Below are 20,501 nucleotides of genomic sequence, written 5' to 3' on the forward strand. Positions count from 1 at the left end.
AGTGAGAGAGAGTCCTTGTTAGTCCCAGGGACATGGTGGACATGGGTGGGTGCAGGGTTACCTTGTCTCTCTCCTGCAGAGCTGGGTGCAGGACTGTGCAGCTGGCTAGGTGGTGGGTGTCAGGAGAAGTTCTCGAGGGATCCCTGTCCCTTAGATGGACACTACTCAAACCATGGTTCTTTTATGTCTCTAGAGGGCTGCCTTGTGGTAGAGGTCGGGGGACAGGCCCAAAGAGGCCTGGCTGGAGCAGGAGGGAGAGAGTTTTGCTCCACCCTCTGGGCTGTGGTTTGGAGGCCTCTTTGATCGGGCAGAGGTAGAAGAAGAGGTGAAGGTGCAAGCCTCAGGTCCCTCATGCTCGCAGGTCCCTGGGCACCCCCTGAAGAGAGAGCGTGACATGGTCCTGATTTTCCTGTCAGCCCTGGTGGGACTGGCTGACTTTGGTGAGATGTGACTTTCAGGCTGGGGAGATTGAGGCAAGAGTTTGTGCATCTGGTGGTGGAAGGGAGGAGATGTGAGCGCTGATGCCTCAGAGTGTTTCTGTAGGGAGATCAGGGGCTGCATATGGGTACAGCAAATAATCTGGGAGATGTCAGGAGTAATGGGCGTCAAAGGAGGAACAAGACCTCACCTGAACTTTGCAGCTGCTCAGCATTCCTGAATGTGCTGCTAATACATATTAAGCCTGAAAAGAGGGAAAGGTGCTGGGGAATGGACCAACGTGGCATAGAGCAGCTTCTTTGCTCCATGTATTGGATACAATGCTACCAATCTCTATAGGGATGGCTACAAACAAGAAGCTGCAGAACAAACAAGGGCAAACAGCTCATCATTTCTGAGGCAAGGAAAAGTGAGATGGACAGTGGGGACAGTGAGCAAACTGATGAAGTGATAGACAGGTCCATTGGCAAGCAAAGCTGAAAGCCTTTTCTGGCTTTACAGGTCATGCCCAAAAGGACTCTGTGCTCCAGTTCCCAGCAGAAATGACCATCCAGGTGGGACACAAGGCAACGCTGCACTGCAATTTCTCCACCAGCGATTCCAATCCCTACATCTTCTGGTACAAGCAGCACCAGACACAGTCCCCTCAGATGCTGCTATGGGTGAGCAAGTACAGAGCTCGCTTGCATGGGGCTCTGAGCTCAGCCTGCCCAGCAGTGGCACTTGGGGCTCTAGTGAGGATGGGCCTCTGCCTCCCCAGCCTGTGCTGCTGTGAAGCACATGCCAATGTGACTTTTACAGCTGTGTCTAGATCCAGGGTCTTTGGTGATGAATAGAACCAAGAAACCTGACTTGGGCAGGCCCATTGGAGGCTAAACCATAAAGAAGCCAAACCAGGCTTGTAAATGCCCTCTGCTTAGAATAGCTGGTACAGTGGCATGAGTCCTCAGGGCAAGTAACCTATCAGCTTGTGTGCTTCTTCCCTTTCCCTGTGGTTCCACTGATGGCCACAGCTGGAGAATGAGTAGCTCTGGAAGGGAAGAGCCCTTCCTTGCCCTGCATCTGAGTGTCATCAAGTGTAAAAGACCCATCAGCCAGATGCTGAACAAGATTCTCTGGTTAAACCCTTCCTGCACTCATCCACTGCCAGAGAGTGGTCCCACTCTTTTTCATGTCTCTTTTCCTTCTCAGGAAAACCACCAGTGCTCAACTGGGAGGAACCCCTATGTCCCTGAGTTCATGCTGGTTTCTCTGTCCAACAACTGGTAACCACATCCCAGTGATCTCATTTGCTTCCATAGGGAACACAATGGTTGCTCATGAAGCATCATCCACTGCACCTGAGAAAGCCTAGGCTAGATTGTAGTTGTCCTAGTACTGCTGCAGGATGGCCTGCCTCTCCCAAGTGATGTGGGTCTGCTCTGACAGCCCTGTTGCAGGCTTTGAATGCCCCTGTTTATCTCAGAGGGCTTTAGGCAGTGTTGATGGGGAGTTGACAGCAGCCTTCAGTGTCCCACACTCCTTTGTGTCTGAGGTCCCTTGGACATTTCTGATCCTGCTTTTGATTGCTCTCCAGGGCTGCAGAGTGCTTCAACACTCCACAGACACAGTTCTCCCCCAAAAGCAAGGAATGACAAACAGTGATGGCTACTTGAGGACACACCCAGGCTCAGGTTCTTTTCTCCAGCCTCAGTGGGCTGTCGCAGGGATTTTCCCAAGTGCCCCTGAGAAAGAGAGCACAGCTGACAGGGGCGGGCATCAGCCTGTCCTTGGCACTGGTGCCTGGGCCTGGCTGAAGGTCTAAGAGCCAAGTGCCCAGGACAGGTGGACACAGGAAAATCACCTCCAGAAGCACCACTGCTTCCAGAAGGGAGGAGAGGATGTTCAGTATGGATTCAATCATCTCAATGGAGAGCTCTACACTCAGGTGAAATCAGTCCCACACTGATCTTAAAGGTGTGTCTGCCATCTTGATGCCTCCTCCTTCTGAAGTGGTGACATGGACCCCCTTCAGTGTCCTTGTGCAGAAAGAAGAGCTTTGAGAACATGATGCCTCAAATGAAAATTGGAAGGGGGACAAGCAAGTGCCCTTTGGAAGTGCTGACGTCCTCCCAAGGAGTGAGAGGAGAGAGTTGCTGCCCAGCCAGCCTTTCACAGTTCTGCAGTTTGGGGACTTTGCCAATCTCATTGAAGTGTTTCCACAACAAAGCCCAAAATGAGTGGCACGATGGACTGTTAAAAGCTGATGTGGAGTTTCAGATGTGGAAATGTCCTGCCACATCTAGTATGAAGCATAGTGATTTGCATATTTTTAATTAGAAAGAACAAAGTACCTTCTGATACTGTATAGTGGGAAGGAAGAGGAGTGTAAATTTTGTTGACTGGCTTCTGTTAGAAGTAATGGCTTTTGAGATACCAGAACTTGCCAAATTTTCTGTTGAACCAGAGCATGATTCTCTGAAACAGCCCCAAGAGTGGGGCATAAATCCTTCCAGAAAATGTCAAACTAAACTGAGAAATACATGCCCCTTTCCTAAAGCAGTGAGCCAGCTGCTGGGAATTATTTAGGGACACAGGTGAATCCCTGACAAAATGAGGCACTTGGCACCCTGGGATACAAACGTGTGGGAGGACCACTCCTCCAGTGTTCTGTTGGAGAGCTGCTTCTGGATGGGGTTTGTGAGCCTTTCCAAGTGGTGGTCTTTAGAGCACTGGGAGGCATTCTGAGTTTACCCAGGAGGGAACAGAGGGAGGTGGGAGCATTAGAATTGAAGCTTCATTGATCATTAGCAGAGAGAAATAGACACTGCCAAGCCTCAGTTCATCCTGTCTCATACACAGCAGGCAATCCATGCCTTCCAAACACCTGTTTTTCTTCTGTTGACAAGGGGGACTAGACAGCTGGTAGACTAGACAACACACACACATACACACACTTATACAGGTCTCTACGCATCTGGAGTTAGTTGAGAAGACTCTCTCCCAAAGAGAAGCTGTCTACGCTGTCCAGGATCACAACACAGGTGTTGGACTTGCATCTTCTGCAAGTCCTGTGTCCAAGGCATCAGTGTGGTTGAGGGGAGACTGATCTGCACTTGGTGGGAAGGGGAGATACAGCTGAGTGAGAGTAATGTGCCCAGCTTCAGCCTTTCCACCCTTCCACCACTATCCTCGAGTACCTTGGACATGGGGTTTCACCATAGGATGGGTGTGCTTGGAAGGCTAAGTATATGTGGGCTTATTCCTTGGTGAGGATGGCAACTTGGTGACAAATGACAGGTAAAAGGTTGACATACCTAGTCTCTATTTCACCTCACATTTTACTGGTATGGTTTCTCCTCAGGCCAACCACATCCCTTAACCTCCCCACAGACTCTATGGGAATGAAGCAGCACCCAAGGTAGAAGAATAAGGAATTAAGGATCTTTTACTACCATATGGACAAACACAAGTTCATGGGATCACTTGGGATCCAAGAGTGTTCAAGGATCGGACCGGACAGCCTCTACTCAGTCCCTGGAAAGAAGATGGAGACAATACTCTCAGGAACCTTCTCTAAATGCATGAAAGGCAAGAAGGGAATTGGGAGCAGCTGACATGGTTTTACTGAGGGCAAATGATGCCTCACCAACCTCACTGCTTTCCATGAGACGGTGACAGGCACTGTGGGAAGGGGAGGGGCACTGCCTGGGGTGTACCTTGACTTCATCAAGACCTTTGACTTACCCTCATGGGTGCACACACATGCACAGCCATATGCACACCGAGGTATGCACACTCACAGGCATGCAGATACAAATATGTCTGCAGTTGAGGAATTTTATTGTACCAGTTGAGGCAAATGAAACACATGCTTATGTATTGGCCAGAGTCCTACCACCATAAGCAGTTCTACAAGGAGTCTGGAAATATGTGTCAGAAGCCGATTCCTTACATACACTGGCAGCAGCACCAGTCCTGTGAATGGTGCATGGGACACCTCAGCCTGACATTGGGTCTATCCCCCAGCACTAGCTCTGCTGCCCAAAGGTGGCCACTCACCATTCCCATTCCACGGTTGCTACAAGACAATGCTGCAGCTGTTTCTCATCTCATCACCAAGGGAAACTGCTCTCCCTTCCAGAGAGTCCTTCTGTCTCTGCATTCCTGCTGCCAGTCACTTTATCCCCTGCTGCATTTGGGCCTTTGTGCCCTCTGTGGCAGGTCATTCCTTGGTCACAAATTACCACTGCTGAGCAGTTACAAGTTGAATTTCCCCTTCAGTGCACACACAAACACACATGAGCACAACCACACACGTCAGCTTACACACACCCGAAGAGCAACTCATTCCTGTGCACTTATAACGAGGTGTGTGCACACACTTTTCCAAAGGAGCCCATGTCCATAGCAACATGCATGGCCACTCCCCCCACCAACAGGTACACACAGATATTCACACACATACATGTTTATATGTATGCATGCTCCTGCACGCATGCATTTGCATACAGATGACATTCATGCTCCTCTACACAGATGTACATGCACCAAAGCACACATCTGCACACACCTACGCCCACACAATTACACATACGCAGAGCAGTCACACACATTCATGCTCTCCTGCATGAAGGCACGTGTGTGTGCTATAACACATACACACTCATGGACACAATTGCCCAAACACACACATACACACACACACACACAGACCATTTGTGCACACTCATATTTGCATGTGTATTACACATGTGTGTGCGAATGCAGACATGAGCACAGCCAGAGGAACATATACTTGAGCACAATCATGCACACACTCCACGGAGAAGCAGGACCCCTGACAACAGCTCTCAGCCCCTCGAGAGGACTCCAGGCAAGTCCTTCAGACCCTACAGGTAAGTATGAGCGAATGAGTCACTGGCCAGCCCCATCACCTTTAGTGAGCTCAAGGGTTTGGCAGGGGTTCAGTCAGCTTCTTTCTCACTGTAAGACACAGAGAAGCCACAGCAGACTCCAAGCTGTCATGGCCTTTCCAGCCATTGAGCCTCTCCACGTCTCAGGTCTGCGTGTGAAGGAAAAGATAAAAGCTAGAGAACATCCCCATTCCTGCAGCCCAACAAAGAATTCCCACATTACAATCAAAAAAAAAATATATCCTGCAGTGTTGGAAGCTCCTGCCTGGCCTTGTTGATCTGCTCAAGGGTCTGGGCCCAGCCTCTGCCCTTGCAAAGGGAGCAGTGCCACAGTGACACACTCATGTGGCAGCAGAAGGGTATGTCTCTGGGACAAGCCAGCCTCCCCTCAGGCTACAGACACTGAGGCTGGGACATCAGAAGTGATGGAGTAGTGAACCTGTCTCCAGACTCACTTGAAGGGAAATACCCTCTCTTCAAAAGGCAGAGAAAGGCAGAAGCAACATTCATTTGCAGAGCAGAAGAAAACATGGTTTGGCTACCCTGGGAATGTTCATGCATTCTTGATATTTTCCCCAGTTTTAATAGCTGTGCTGGCCTTTTTTCCTCTTGTGTTTTGCATGCAGGTGCAGGGTGTGTCATTGCCTGTAGCGAGAGGGTGCTGCCTGCAGAACATAAGGGTTCATTCCCACTCATGCCAATCCCTGGCCTCATTCCTGTCCCCATGCTGAAGAGGGGATGCCCCTTCCCTGGGCTTGTTTGCTCAAGGGAAGGGGGATGCCATCATGTTCACCTGCTCCCCACCCCACCCCCGCACCACTTGCTGCCCACACCCCTTTGTGCTGCTGCACCTGCGTCTCACACAGGGCTGCTGCTTCAGCTCCAAACATCCCCACGTCCACTTCAAGCATGGTACAATCAGCCAAGCACAGCACCAATTTCTCTTTTCTTTGCTCTACCCCATGTTTCTTGAAACACTTTAGTACTTCAGGTGGGCTGGGACATTCAGCAAATTCCTCCTCAATTTTCCAATTCACCAGGAAAACCACCTAGGCCAAGTGTCTTGTGATGGCCCCCCATGACTGTGTGTGGGGCCAGCCAGGCATTCGGTCTGTCTCTTCTTCACTGTCCTTTCTCTGCAGAGGCATTTCCCACTGGGACCTGCTGACTACACCAAATATTTTGCTGCTCACTTGTTCTGATTCGCAGAATAAAGTCACTCAGACTCTGAAAAGTATCCCTTAAAATGCCAGTTCTCAAACTAAGACTATGAAGAAAGAGAAGGCAGTATAGAGGATCCTATGTCCTTCGGATGCTAGGAGCCCTATGTGCTGTCAAATCGGCACCTCTAATCAGGGCACAGCATGCCATGCAGATCCTGCCCATGAAAGGGTTACCCCATTCCAGTCCATCAAGCTTTTAGCGGATTTTCGTAAAAGAAAACAGCTCTATTCATCATTTCTGCTTTCAAACAGAAACAATGTTTACACGAGAACCTCATACCGTATACTTAGATAGAGGCAAGGACATGCAGGTAGTGCAATCACTGGCACCGAGCAGGAGCTGCCTACAGGCTCATCGGTTACAATCGAGTGGCTGAGTTTGTCCTCTGGCCAAGGGATTTGTGCAGCACAAGACGGCTGTGAAGGCCAAGCTCTGCATGTAGCACAGCACAGCAGAGGCCAGGGCCTCCTCAGGTTACATGGATCATTAACTCCTTGATGTACAGTGATCTTAGTATTAGGGTGACAGTACCCTGCCAGTTGTTTACTTCATGTGAAGATATACCAACTCTAGAACCTCCTCAGAGCAGCTTTCACATCTGTCCTGGTTTGAGCTAAAGTAGAACCAACTTTCTGTTCATTAATTTTACTTCTTAGCTAGGCCTCTTCTAACTCTCTGAATGTAACAGCGTATTGTGCCAAAACCAGTTCCTTCTCAGAGTGATAAGACCAGTGTTTACAATTAGTGCCAAGGAATGGTATGCAGAGAGGCTCTTGCTTATACTTACTGCTATAACACCCAAGGTCAGCTACGGTGGTTATTTGCCCCATTGGAGGGTCGGAAACGGAAAAGCATAGAGGGATCCCACCTGCAGGGAGGAGCGGACACGGCAAGTGACCCAAAACTGACCAACAGGGGTATTCCATCCCATCTGCCCCACGCTCGGTAGAAAAGCTGAGGCATCAAAGGGTCAGTCTCTTTTCTTCAATAGCCGATGTCTGAGGAGGACGCTGTCTGCTCATCTGCCTTTGATCCCGATCCATGTGTTCCTGACTCCAGCTTTGGAATCCAGTTTGCACACATCACTGAGTCCAGTCTGGGACTTCCCCAGTGCCTGCTGGTGACATCGTCCTGGGAGCTTAATATGGTTTTGTATATACTGTATCTATCTCATAATTTCCTTTTTATTTTATTATTAATATTTCATTAAAGTAGTTTAGTTTCTTCTAAACTCATAAATCTCTTTATCTCTCCTCCTCTCCATGTGTGAGAGGTGGGGGAGGGGAGAATCTGTCAATGGCCATTGGGCAATTTGTCCAAAACCACAACAACATCCTTCTTCCTTAGGGTCTAAATCAAGGGGTTGCGCAGGGGAGTAAGAATGATGTAAAGAAGAGCCACTGCTCTGCCTAGTGACCCTTTGGAGGGGCCTCCCATGTAGGTGAAGACACACGGGCCATCGAAACAGGCCACAGCAGTGAAATGGGAAGCACAGATTGCGATAGCTCAGTGCCTGCCTTCTGCAAAGCAGAACCCCAGCATGATTAAAATCACTGTGAAAAAAGAACAATCTCTGTCAACAGTGCCCTTAATTTGAAGTGTAAAACCTGCATGGATCCTGTGTCCTTTTTCTACCTTTCCAAGATCTTCTCACGTGCACAAACTAGAGTTCATGCCAAGAGCCAGTAGCAGGGCTCTGGTGGTGCTTTGGCCAAAGGGCTTCCTCATCTGTCAGAAGAAACACCATCCCTCCCTTTTCTGCACAGACAATTGCAGATGGTATCATCATTGTGAAGAATCTGAGGTACCTTCTGCTTATTACAAGGCTTAGTGCAGTAGAGTTAGGAAGTCCAACTGTCCTGCTGTTGAGGATGGTTATCAATAGCATGACTAGGGAAAAAAGATTTCAGGGATGCAAGCGAAATGCCCTTATAAAGCTTTAGGCCTCCAGTCATTCTGAGATATGCTGCATTAGCCATAATTTCCTCTTGATGAAGGACATAGGTGTGGGGATTTCCATCCTTCCACTTGTAGACTTTTCTCAAGACATCTAAATTTTCATTCAGGAAATAGGATATCAGACCATAGTAGCTACCAAGTGACATTTCCTCCAACAAGAAGTGCTGAGATTAACATGCAAAAAAATCCTCTCCCCCCAGAATGGCAGCCGATTACTGACCCCCCGAGAGCCCAGCGAATCTGCGGCCATACCACAAGGAACGCCCTTCCTCAAGAGCTCATGGGGCTGCTGATATCTCAGGGACTCTTGTCTTCCTGGGCATTTGTGGGCAGAGATCACAGCAAGACAAGACCTGATGGTCACTGGCAGCACAGCAGCCCAGGATATCTTCCTCAGCTCTAAGGGACGGTGCTCAAAAGAGGAGCCCCTGCAAGCTGTCCCAGCCTCCCACTCCTCTGAGAATGGAGACAGGTCTCCTTGTGCCCTCAACCCCTTCCACCCCAGAGCAACACCTTTCTCCTTTGGCAGCCTGGGGAGTGTCCACAGAGGGAAGGACCACATGGAGGCCAGGCTTGAATGCAGCAGAACTTTAATGAGCCCAAAGAGGGAAACAAAGTCACTCCAGGTGGGGGTCAACAGTTCATGGAGCCCCACGGGCAGCAGCAGAGGCTCTGCGGTCCTTGTCTGTGTGGGAGCTCTTGCATGATACCTGTCTGCCTGCCACATAGAGGGAGAGGAGACAGAAGGCTGGCATTAGTGGCACCTTGCTGCAAAGGGGAACCAAAGCAAACAAAGAAAAGGGAGAGAAAAGCAAAGCCATTCAGCTACATTGCAAACACGTCCTAAATCTCGATCCCTTGCTCAGCACCATGTTCTGAGTTGCTCGAGGTGTCTCCCTGGGGCTTTCCCAGCATCTTTATCAGAGGAGGCACCTTCTGCCACTGTAGCGGCTGGAAATGCCAGAGAGGTCACAGCACCCAGAGGTGATGGGCACTCCATCACAGCTGAGGATGCTGCCAACAGCAGCAGAGGTGGAGGATCCCACAATGGTGTTCTGTGGGAAGGAGCTGAGGATGGGGCCAGGCAGGGTCACCACCACAGCAGGAGGCTCGATGACGACGGTGGAGTTCTGGCACTGCCTGACACAGGGCTCATTGCAGCTGTTGGCCAGTGGGGTCGGGCCACAGGGCCGGCAGGGCAGGCACTGGCTGTAGCAGGACATGTCTCAAGGGTGGATATGCACCTGGGAGAGGATCAGGGAGGAAAGAGAGCACAAGGGTGTGTGAGGAGCAGCCTGGTTACCCTGTCAGAAAAGGAGCCACGACCACTACTGAGTGGGGAGCTGGAATCTTGGCCAGGAGACACACAGTCTTTATCACCCTACAAAGAGCAGCCTGGCCCGGAGTGGCTCTCTCCTAGTGTGTGGGCCAAAACCCCCTCTGCCACATCCCAGCCTCTCGCTAAGCAGACCTTCTCCACACCTCCCTCCATCATGACAAGAACATGCAAACCACAGGAAAGGAGAGAACCAATGTCAGCTGAGATGACCATCGAGGAGAGACCTCACTTTGGAAGAGAAGGAGAAGGAACTGCAGACTCACCTGGTTCCCAAGATCAAGGAGGCCAGGGAAGTGGATGAGAGAGCAGGGACTTGGGCTGGCTTTTATACCTGCCCTTCATTGCCGCAGCACCAGAGGCACCCTTTGCAGAGGTAACAATTTTTGCACACAGTCATCTTGAATGCAAACCATGCAGCTAATGATAAGGGCTGTGCTTTGGTTTCCAACACTGCTGCCTTTTCATTTCCAGGTTTGTTCCATGCCCATTCCCCAGTGAAGGCTTCCTATGATCAGTGGGATGAAAGGCACCAGGATTTCTAGGGCAGGAATGCAGCAGTGCAAGGCAGAAGACTGAGCTGACGTGCTAGATGGTTCCAGAGCAGGCAAGTGACATCAACCTTGGTCACTCTGGTGGGGCTGTTTGAAGTGCCGTTCTCAGGACAAATCTTCAGCTATCCTCAGCTGGACGCTTCTGTGCATGAGGACCTGCCATGTCCTCTTTCCCTTCACAGAATCGCAGAATCACAGAATCTTCATGGTTGGAAAGGACCCTTAAGATCATCGAGTCCAACCAAACAACCTACAATCTCTGCCACTAGACCACAACCTGAAGTGCCACATCTAGACGCTTCTTAAACACGTCTAGGGATGGTGACTCAACCACCTCCCTGGGCAGGCTGTTCCAGTGCCTGACCACTCTTTCAGTAAAGTAATTCTTATTCTTCCTAATATCTAATCTAAACCTCCCCTGCCGCAACTTCAGACCATTTTCTCTGGTCCTGTCATTATTCATCTGGGAGAAGAGGCCAACACCCACCTCTCTACAACCTCCTTTCAGGTAGTTGTAGAGGGCAATGAGGTCTCCCCTCAGCCTCCTCTTCTCCAAGCTAAACATGCCCAGCTCCCCCAGCCTCTCCTCATATGCCCTGTTCTCCAGACCCCTCACCAGCCTGGTACCTCTCCTCTGGACACAATCCAGCACTTCTATGTCCCTCTTGTACAGAGGGGCCCAGAACCGAACACAGCACTCGAGGTGAGGCCTCACCAGGGCCGAGTACAGAGGCACAATCACTTCCCTACTCCTGCTGGCCACGCTATTCCTGATACAAGCCAGAATGCTGTTGGCCTTCTTGGCCACCTGGGCACACTGCTGGCTCATGTTAAGCTGGCCATCCACCAGCACCCCCACGTCCTTTTCTGCTGGGCAGCTTTCTAGCCACTCTTCCACAAGCCTGTAGCATTGCTTGGGGTTGTTGTGACCGGAATGCAGGACCCGGCACTTGGCCTTATTAAACCTCATACAGTTGGCCTTGGCCCATCGATCCAGCCTGTCCAGGTCCCTCTGTAGAGCCTTCCTACCCTCAAGCAGATCAACACTCCCACCTAGTTTGGTGTCATCTGCAAACTTACTGAGGGTGCACGCAATCCCCTCATCCAGATCATTGATAAAGATATTAAACAAAACTGGCCCCAAAACTGAGCCCTGAGGGACACCACTGGTGACTGGCCACCAAGACGATTTCACCCCATTAATCACAACTCTCTGGGCACAGCCATCCAGCCAGTTTTTAACCCAGCGAAGAGTACACTTGTCTGTGCCATGATTTGCCAGCTTCTCCAGGAGAATGCTGTGGGGGATGGTGTCAAAGGCCTTACCAAAGTCCAGACAGACAACGTCCACAGCCTTCCCCGCATCCAGAAGGCGGGTCACATGGTCATAGAAAGAGATCAAGTTGGTTAAGCAGGACCTCCCCTTCCTAAACCCATGCTGGCTGGCCCTGATCCCTTGGCTGCCCTGCACTTGCCGTGAGAGCTCACTCAAGATGATCCTCTCCATGATCTTTCCTGGTACCGAGGTCAGGCTGACAGGCCTGTAGTTCCCCGGATCCTCCTTCCGACCCTTCTTGTAGATGGGCGTCACATTAGCCACCCTCCAGTCATCTGGTACCTGCCCTGTTGACCAGGATTGTTGATAAATGATGGAGACGGGCTTGGTAAGCTCTCCCGCCAGCTCCCTGAGTACTCTTGGGTGAATCCCATCCAGCCCCATAGACTTATGTGTGTCTAGGTGCAGAAGCAGATCATTGATTGCTTCCTTCTGGATTATGGGTGGGTTGTTCTGCTCTCCGTCCTTATCTTCCAGCTCAGGAGGCTGAGCACCCTGGGGATAGCTGCTCTGACTATTGAAGATGTAGGCAAAGAAGGCATTAAGTATCTCAGCCTTCTCCTCGTATGCCTTCTCTTCCTTCTCAGTTCACCCTGGTGATCACTTGATGTTGCTTCCCCAGATGTTGCACTGCCGGGTTTGGATCCCACCCTACTGAAAACTGCCCAGTTCCCAGGGGTCCTCAGAACAGTCCATGATTCATGGAGTTCCTATGTGTGTTTGTCTTGTATATACTTGTAAGCAGTCAGGTTTTTCTGAAAAAATGTGAACAAATTTGTGCATGATTCCATGCCAGCATGCCTCAGCCTGTGTGTATGTGTCCTTGTGTGTCACTCATCAAGAGGTCATGTGCTGGTTGTGGCAGGGATACTGTCCACTGCTCTGTCCATGAGCACCACAGAGCAACAGGTTCCCAGGTCAGAAGGAGCCTGAGTGCAGGGGAGTGGTGATGGCACCAGCCTGCTGGAGATGTGTCCAGGGTAGAGGCACTGAAATGCAGTCCCTGCCTCCTGACACTTCCTTCTCCTGCCCCTGCAGAGCTCACTTTCAGACCACAACAAGGATGGATCCACTCCAACCTTGATCCTTAGTTGAATTCAGTGTGACAATATCGGGAGTGCCTCAGCATGGCTGGCAGTCCCCACTCCCTGCCTCTCCAGGCCAGGACACAGCTGCTCTCCCCAGTGCTAGAGAGTTCAAAGGATGGGGATTGCTTTCTGGGCAAGGTGAAGGCTGAGAAATCCTGCCCACCATGTGCTGGCCATCCCTGACTGGATCCGCTTCCAAAGCAGTGTCAGTGGTTTCTGGGAAGTACTTGTGCTCTTCACAGGCCTGGTGCTGTGCCAGGCAGGGGCTGAGACGTTTTCGCAAACAGGTCCTGAATGAACGGAACACAGAGTCTGATATCACTGCGCTGTGAGCGGAAGAGCAGACTCTGGAGATTTCATTGGAAAAGCCAAAGAACTGATGACAGCTTTGATGTTCATGCCCAGAATGTTCATGTCCCCTACTGGAATCTCAGTCTGAGCTGTGCAATCTCCATTCTGGGAGGTGTTCAAGGCTGGACTGAATGTGGCTTTGGGCAATCTGAGCAAAGGCTGATGCAGATGACCTCTGGAGGTCCCCTCTCACCTACATTCTGACACTGGGATTCCCAACCACCCCTGCCCTCCCTGACCCCTGCCCGCCCATGGGCACATTTGTCCTCACGTTCCCTCTGCACCAACACAGCTTCTAGGCATTGTGCTGGGGCTGCAGGGCGGCAGCTGAAGGGAGGCTCTCAGCCTCCTCACTTCCAGCAGCAGGAAATTATTGCTTTCTATTCTGCAAGCAAATCGTCTTCCAGAGCCCCACACCCTTCACCCCACCACCCCAGAGCAGCTCCAGCCATAGTGAGAGGAACACCCTTCCTCAAGAGCTCATAGGGCTGCTGAGCCCTCAGGATCTCCTGCCTTCTGGGCATTTGTGGGCAGAGATATCAGCAGGGCAAGGCTTGATGGTCACTGGCAGCAGAGCAGCTAGGGATGTCTTCCTCAGCTCCAAGGGATGCTTCCCAAAAGAGAAGCCAATGTAGGGTGTTTGAACTGCTCATTTGTCTGTAACTGGAGCAGGGTTTCCTTGTGCTCTCAACCCCTTCCACCCCTTCTCCTTTGGCAGGATGGGGAGTGTCCACAGAGGAAAGGACCACATGGAGGCCAAGCTTGAATGCAACAGATCTTTAATGAGTCAGAAGAGGGAAAGAAAGTCATTCCAAGTGGGGGGTGCCAGTTCATGGAGCCCTATGACTCCATGGTCATCTCTGAGGCCCCACATGGTCATCTGAGAGGGTGCGGCCCTTGGCTGTGGAGACTTTCCTTCATCATGTCTGTCTGTATTCCTGCCCCATGGAGGATGAGGAAAACAGATGGTCCCCACCAGGTTGGCCTTGAGGGAACCTTGCTGCTAAGGGGATGTGAAGCAAACAAGGAAAAGGGAGAGAAAAGCAAAATCATTCAGCTATGCTGAAAGCAGCATTGAAAACATTGAACCTTTGCCCAGCACCATGTTGTGATTCCTCAGGGTGTCTCCTTGGGGTTTCCCCCAGAGTCTTTAGCAGGGGAGGCACCTTCTGCCACAGTAACGGCTGGAAATGCCAGAGAGGTCACAGCACCCAGAGGTGATGGGCACTCCATCACAGCTGAGGATGCTACCAACAGCAGCAGAGGTGGAGGATCCCACAACGGTGTTCTGTGGGAAGGAGCTGAGGATGGGGCCAGGCAGGGTCACCACCACAGCAGGAGGCTCAATGACGACAGTGGAGTTCTGGCACTGCCTGACACAGGGCTCATTGCAGCTGTTGGCCAGTGGGGTGGGGCCACAGGGCTGGCAGGGCTGGCACTGGTTGTAGCAGGACATGTCTCAAGGGTCTGGAGGTGCACCTGTGAGAGGATCAGGGAGGAAAGAGAGCACAAGGGTGTGTGAGGAGCAGCCTGGTTACCCTGTCACAAAGGAGCCAAGGCCACTACTGAGTGGGGAGTTGGTAGCTCTGCCTGGAGTCACATTGTATATACTACACTACAAAAAGCAGCCTGGCCCAGGGAAGCCTTTCCTTGGACATAAACCAAAAGATCCCTCTGCCACATCCCAGCCTCTTGCTAAGCAGACCTTCTCCACTCTTCCCTCTATCATGACAAGAAGTCACAAAGCCAAGGATAGGACATAGCCAATATCAGCTGAGATGTCCATCAAGGAGAGATCTCACTCTGGAAGAGGTAAAGAGACTTCAGACTCACCTGGTTCTCAAGGAGAAGGAGGCCAGAGAAGTACACGAGAGAGCAGGGACTTGGGCTGGCTTTTATACCTGCCCTTCATTGCCGCAGCACCAGAGGCACCCTTTGCAGAGGTAACAATTTTTGCACACAGTCATCTTGAATGCAAATCATCGCAGCTAATGATAAGGGCTATGCTTTGGTTTCCTGCACTGCTGCCTTTTCATTTCCAGATCTGTGCCATGCCCATTCCCAAATGAAAGCTTCTTGTTAGTGCTGGAAGGAAAGACTCCGGGATTTCCAGGGCAGGAATGCAGCAGTGCAAGGCAGAAGAGTCAGCTCAAGTGCTGGAGTGGTCCAGAGCAGGCAAGTGACATCAGCCTTGGTCACTCTGGTGGGGCTGTTTGAAGTGTTTTCCTCAGGAAGAAAATTCAGCTATCCTCAGCTCGATGCCCATGGGCTCCCATGCATGAGGACGCTTTTCTCCCTCCTCTACTCCCTCCAGTGGTCACTTGTTGTTGCCTCCCCAGGTGTGTGCGTTGTGCTGCTACGTTTTGAACCTGTCCTGACTACCACTGACCTCAGCAAAAAATTCTGGCTGCTTTGGAATGGTGCCCACTCCCTGGAGTCTGTGAGTACACAAACAATGGCATGGGCATGTCTGGGGCCTTGTGCTTCCACAGAAAGTTCTAACTCTGTAACAACCTCATCTGTCCTTGGCAGACTCCACGCTTGCTTGTGTCCCTACTTGTCTTCTTGTCTTATGTGCACTTGTGTGCAGCCATGTTTGTGTGGATGAGTGTGGGAGCACAAATTTGTGGATGACTTGATGCTGTTGTGCATTAATGTGTGAGTGTGTGTGTCCTTGTGCGTTCCTCATCACAAGGGAATGTGCTGCTCATGGTGGGGACAGTCACATGAGTGCTGAAGTGCAGCAGGCTCCCAGGGTCAAAAGGAGCCCGACCTCAGCGGAGTGGTGATGGCACCAGCCTGCTGGAGATGCGTCCAGGGAAGAGGTACTGAAATGCAGCCCCTGCCTCCTGATGCCTCCTTCTCCTGCCCCTGCAGAGCTCACGCTCCACTCCTGCCCATTTCAGGCCACAACAACGATGGATCCACTCTAACCTTGATCCCTAGTTGAATTCAATGTGACAATACTGAGAGTGCCTCAGCATGGCTGGCAGTCCCCACTTCTTGCCTCTCCAGGCCAGGACACAGCTGCTTTCTACAGTGCTAGAGAGTTCAAAGGATGGGGATTGCTTTCTGGAGAAGGAGAAAGGCTGAGGAATCCTGCCCACCATGTGCTGGCCATCCCTGAGTGGATCTTCTTCCAAAGCAGTGTCGGTGGTTTCTGGGAAGTACTTGTGCTCTTCACAGGCCTGGTGCTGTGCCAGGCAGGGGCCAAGACCTTTTCGCAAACAGGTCCTGAATGAAAGGAACACAGTCTGATATCACTGCGCTGTGAGCAAAACAGACTCTGAGGATTTCACAGGAGGAGCCAAAGAACTGATGAGAGCTTTGATGTTCTTGCTCAGAATGTTCATGTCCCCTACTGGAATCTCTCAGTCTGAGCACCCAGCAACTGTCCTTGGGAGGGAAGGACATTGGATCCAAGGCCACACTCCCCAAAGCCCTCTGCTGTCCTGCAGGGGTTTCCAGAGACACCCTCATTCGAACAAGGGCTACGCACAGTACAGAAATTTCCTGAGCCCATATCCCTGCCTGAAGGTTTGTCTGCCTGGACTCACATCCAGCTTGGAGATAAGGCAGCCGAGTGGTCCTCCACTTCCCTGTAGTGACCCCATAGAGATGAGTACCAGGGAGCTCTCCTGGGAGAGCTCATCCAGGGCTGGTTTCCCTCTCCATGAAGGTGCTTCTGAGCTGAGAAACTGATGGCCAAGCTCATTGCTTTCTCAGGAGGTAACAGAGTACAGAGGAAGCAAGCAACCAGTGCTCGTGCGTGCCCCAGCTAGCTGCAGCTTGTACGGCAGGGTGCCGAGCCTCTGCCAGTGCAGGAGGTAAATTCAATCCCTCTAGGTGGTCAGAGGACGAGGGCGTTCATACCAACTGACCCTCGAGTCACAAGGTGTCACTTGCTTGTAGAGATCCAGCCATGGTTGCTACCCAGTCGAAGGCTATTGTTAGAAAAGCTGCGGGCACCCAGACAGAGGTCCCATGCAAACACGTGGGTGTCCAGGCCTCCTCCTGCAGAGAGTGCCAGAGCCTGGCACTTGCAATGGAGGGCAGCAGAGACAACACCTGTGTCAGATGTGAACAGGTAAATGATCTGTTCAGTGAGGTGGCTGAGCTGAAGGAGGAAGTGGAGAGGCTGAGGAATATCAGGGAATGTGAGAGGGAGATCGACTGGTGGACCCACTCCCTGAGAGAAAGGGAACAGGTTGAGGCCCCACACAAATCAGAGGACCCCTTCCCCTCTCATCACCAGGCAGTAGGAGGGGATCTCAGAGAAGGGGGGGAATGGAAACAGGTCCCTGCTTGGGGAAGCAGGTGAATCCCCTCCCAGCCCCTCCCAGCTTCCCAGTTACCCTTGCAGAACAGGTATGGAGTCCTGCAGGAGGAACTGGCTGTTGGAGAGGAGGACGATACACCCAGGCCAGAAATGTCAGAAAGACCAAGTTGCCATGGACCCAGCATCACAACTGTCTCCAAAAAGAAAAGCAGATGGGTCATTGTTGTGGGTGACTCTCTCCTGAGGGGGGCAGAGGGGCCGATATGCCCTCCTGACCCACTTCACAGGGAAGTCTGCTGCCTCCCTGGGGCACGGATCAGGGATGTGTTGGACAAACTTCGGCCCTAGTAAACTCCTCTGACTACTACCCCCTCTTAGTATTTCAGGTGGGTAGTGATGAAGTGGGTAGAAGGAGCCCAAAATCGATTAGAAGAGATTTTAGAGCCTTGGGACGACTGCTTAAGGGATCAGGAATGCAAGTTGTATTCTCCTCTATCCCTTCAGTGGCAATCATGAATGAGGAAATTAACAGGAAGAGGCAACAGGTCAGCTCGTGGCTCTGGGACTGGTGTTATTGGCAGGGCTCTGGGCTTTTTGATCATAGGCTACTAATACAAGACACCTGGCCTGCTGGTGGCAGGTGGGATGCACCTGTCCCAGAAGGGGAAAAGAATTCTGGGGCAGGAGTTAGCAGGGCTCATTGACAGGGCTTTAAACTAGATATGAGGGGGGAAGGGGAGATAACTGGGCCTGTCAGGAGTAAACCTGAGGGAAGCATGCCAGGGCTTGAAGGATGGTGGACTAGTGAGGACTGTCATGCTGCCATTTCATTTGAGAGAAGGGAGAGATGTTTAGAAATCATGGAAGCACCTGAGAAGGGTCTGGTAGGAAATGGGGCCCACACTCACAAAAAGGTGTTGGAATCATTAGCTCATCTGAAGTGCATCTATACCAATGCATGCAGTATGAGCAACAAACAGGGGGAGCTTGAAGCCATGATGCACCAGGAAAACTGTGACATAGTGGCTATCACAGAAACGTGGTGGGATGCCTCACACGACTGGAGTGCCACAATCGATGGCTACAAGCTGTTCAGGAGGGACAGGGAGGAAAGGAGAGGCAGTGGAGTGGCCCTGTATGTTAGAGAATGCTATGAGAGCTCGGAAATCAAGTATAGTGATGACGGGGTGGAGAGTGTTTGGATTAGGTTAAGGGCCAAAAAAGCTGATATCGCTGTGGGAGTCTGCTATAGACCTCCCAACCAAAGCAGAGAGGTGGATGAAGCTTTCTGTAAGCAGCTGGGAGAAATCTTGCAGTCACTTGCCGTTGTTCTCATGGGGGACTTCAGCCTCCTGGGTATCTGCTGGGAATACAACACAGCAGAGAGGGAACAATCCAGGAGGTTCCTGGAATGTGTGGAGGATAACTTCCTCACACAGCTGGTAAGTGAGCTGACCAGGGAAGGTGCCCTCCTGGACCTGCTTCTTGTGAACAGGGAAGAACTTGTGGGGGAAGTAAAGGTTGGTGGCCGTCTAGGGCACAGTGATCGTGAGATGACTGAGTTTTTGATCCTTGGAGAAACAAGGAGAGGGGTTAGTAAAACTGCCACCTTAGACTTCCAGAGGGCAAACTTTGACCTGTTCAGAAGACTGCTTGACAAAATGCCTTGGGAGGCTGCCCTGAAGGATATAGGAGCCCAGGAAGGCTGGACCTACTTCAAGAGAGAAGCCTTAAAGGCACAGGAGCAGGCTGTCCCTGTGTGCCGAAAAACAAGTAGGCAGGCAAGGAGACCAGCCTGGCTAAATAGGGACCTTTGGCTGGACCTCAAGAACAAAAGGAGAGTCTATGACCTTTGGAAGAGGGGGCAGGGCTCTCATGAAGACTATAAAGATGTAGTGAAGCTATGCAGGGAGAAAATTAGGAGAGCCAAAGCGCAGCTAGAGCTCAACCTACCTACAGCTGTTAAGGATAACAAAAAATGTTTCTATAAATTCATTAACAACAGAAGGAGGATTAGGGAAAATCTCCCTCCCTTATTGGATGCAGAAGGAAACATAGTCACAAAGGATGAGGAAAAGGCTGAGGTGCTCAATGCCTCCTTTGCCTCTGTCTTTAGCAGTGGAACGAGCTGTTCCCTGGGCACCCAGTCTCAAGAGCTGGGAGACAGGGAGGGGAAGCTGCACGAGGTCATCACAATTAAAGAGGAAGTGATCAGTGACCTGCTACACCACTTGGATGCACACAAGTCTTGGGACCGGATGGGTTACATCCAAGAGTGCTGAAAGAGTTGGCAGACGTGCTCGCCAAGTCGCTTTCCACTATTTGCCTGAAGTCATGGCTAACTGGGGAGGTCCCAATGGACTGGAGGGGAGCAAATGTAGCACCCATCTACAAGAAAGGCAGAAAGGAGGATCAGGAAACTATAGACCTGTCAGTCCGACCTCGGTACCAGGGAAGGTCATGGAGCAGATCATCTTGAGTGCCTTTACAAGTCATATAATGGACAACCAGGGGATCAGGCACAGTCAGCCTGGGTTTATGAAAGGTAGGTCCTGCCCGACAAACCCGATCTCCTTCTACGATAAGATGACCCAATTATTGGATGAGGGAAAGGCTGTGGATATTGTCTACCTAGACTTTCAAAAAGCATTTGATACTGTTCCGCATAGAATTCTCATGGAAAAACTGGCTGCTCATGGCCTGGAAGAGCATACGATCTGCTGGATCAAGCATTGGCTGGATGGACGGTCCCAAAGAGTGGTGGTCAATGGAGTTAAATCCCGCAAGCGGCCAGTCACAAGTGGTGTTCCTCAGGGCTCAGTGTTGGGACCATTTCTGTTTAACATCTTTATTGATGGTCTTGATAAGGACATACAGTGTATCATCAGCAAGTTTGCAGCTGACACCAGGTTAAGCAGGAGTGTTGATCTGCATGAGGATAGGGAGGCCCTACAGAGAGACTTGGATAGATTGGATCGATGGGCCAATACTAACAGTATGAGCTTCAACAAGGCCAACTGCCAGGTCCTGTACTTGGGCCA

The 20,501-nt window shown here is 51.1% G+C and overlaps 2 protein-coding genes and 1 gene segment (V, D, J or C); 1 reads left to right on the plus strand and 2 right to left on the minus strand.

Annotated features, from left to right (window-relative positions):
• The first annotated feature begins 394 nt into the window (after positions 1–394).
• Positions 395–2,072, plus strand: LOC141732613 (T cell receptor alpha variable 8-4-like). The segment is given in 4 exon segments: positions 395–440; positions 940–1,100; positions 1,630–1,703; positions 2,015–2,072. Coding segments are annotated over 4 exon segments (339 nt in total).
• A 7,364-nt stretch (positions 2,073–9,436) lies between these two features.
• On the minus strand, positions 9,437–9,739 carry LOC141732614 (feather keratin Cos2-3-like). Its single transcript, XM_074561883.1, has one exon. The coding sequence runs from the start codon at positions 9,737–9,739 to the stop codon at positions 9,437–9,439; it is 303 nt and encodes a 100-aa protein (XP_074417984.1).
• A 4,592-nt stretch (positions 9,740–14,331) lies between these two features.
• LOC141732754 (feather keratin Cos2-3-like) lies at positions 14,332–14,637 on the minus strand. The gene has a single exon (XM_074562092.1). The coding sequence runs from the start codon at positions 14,635–14,637 to the stop codon at positions 14,332–14,334; it is 306 nt and encodes a 101-aa protein (XP_074418193.1).
• Positions 14,638–20,501: the final 5,864 nt, after the last annotated feature.

Source organism: Larus michahellis, chromosome 18, assembly GCF_964199755.1.
Source record: "Larus michahellis chromosome 18, bLarMic1.1, whole genome shotgun sequence".
In the NCBI taxonomy this organism is placed as follows: Eukaryota; Metazoa; Chordata; class Aves; order Charadriiformes; family Laridae; genus Larus; species Larus michahellis.

What these genes read in the sequence shown, in the direction of transcription:
- LOC141732754 (XM_074562092.1), bottom strand. Translation starts at nt 14,637, where the DNA reads ATGTCCTGCTACAACCAGTGCCAGCCCTGCCAGCCCTGTGGCCCCACC.
- LOC141732614 (XM_074561883.1), bottom strand. Translation starts at nt 9,739, where the DNA reads ATGTCCTGCTACAGCCAGTGCCTGCCCTGCCGGCCCTGTGGCCCGACC.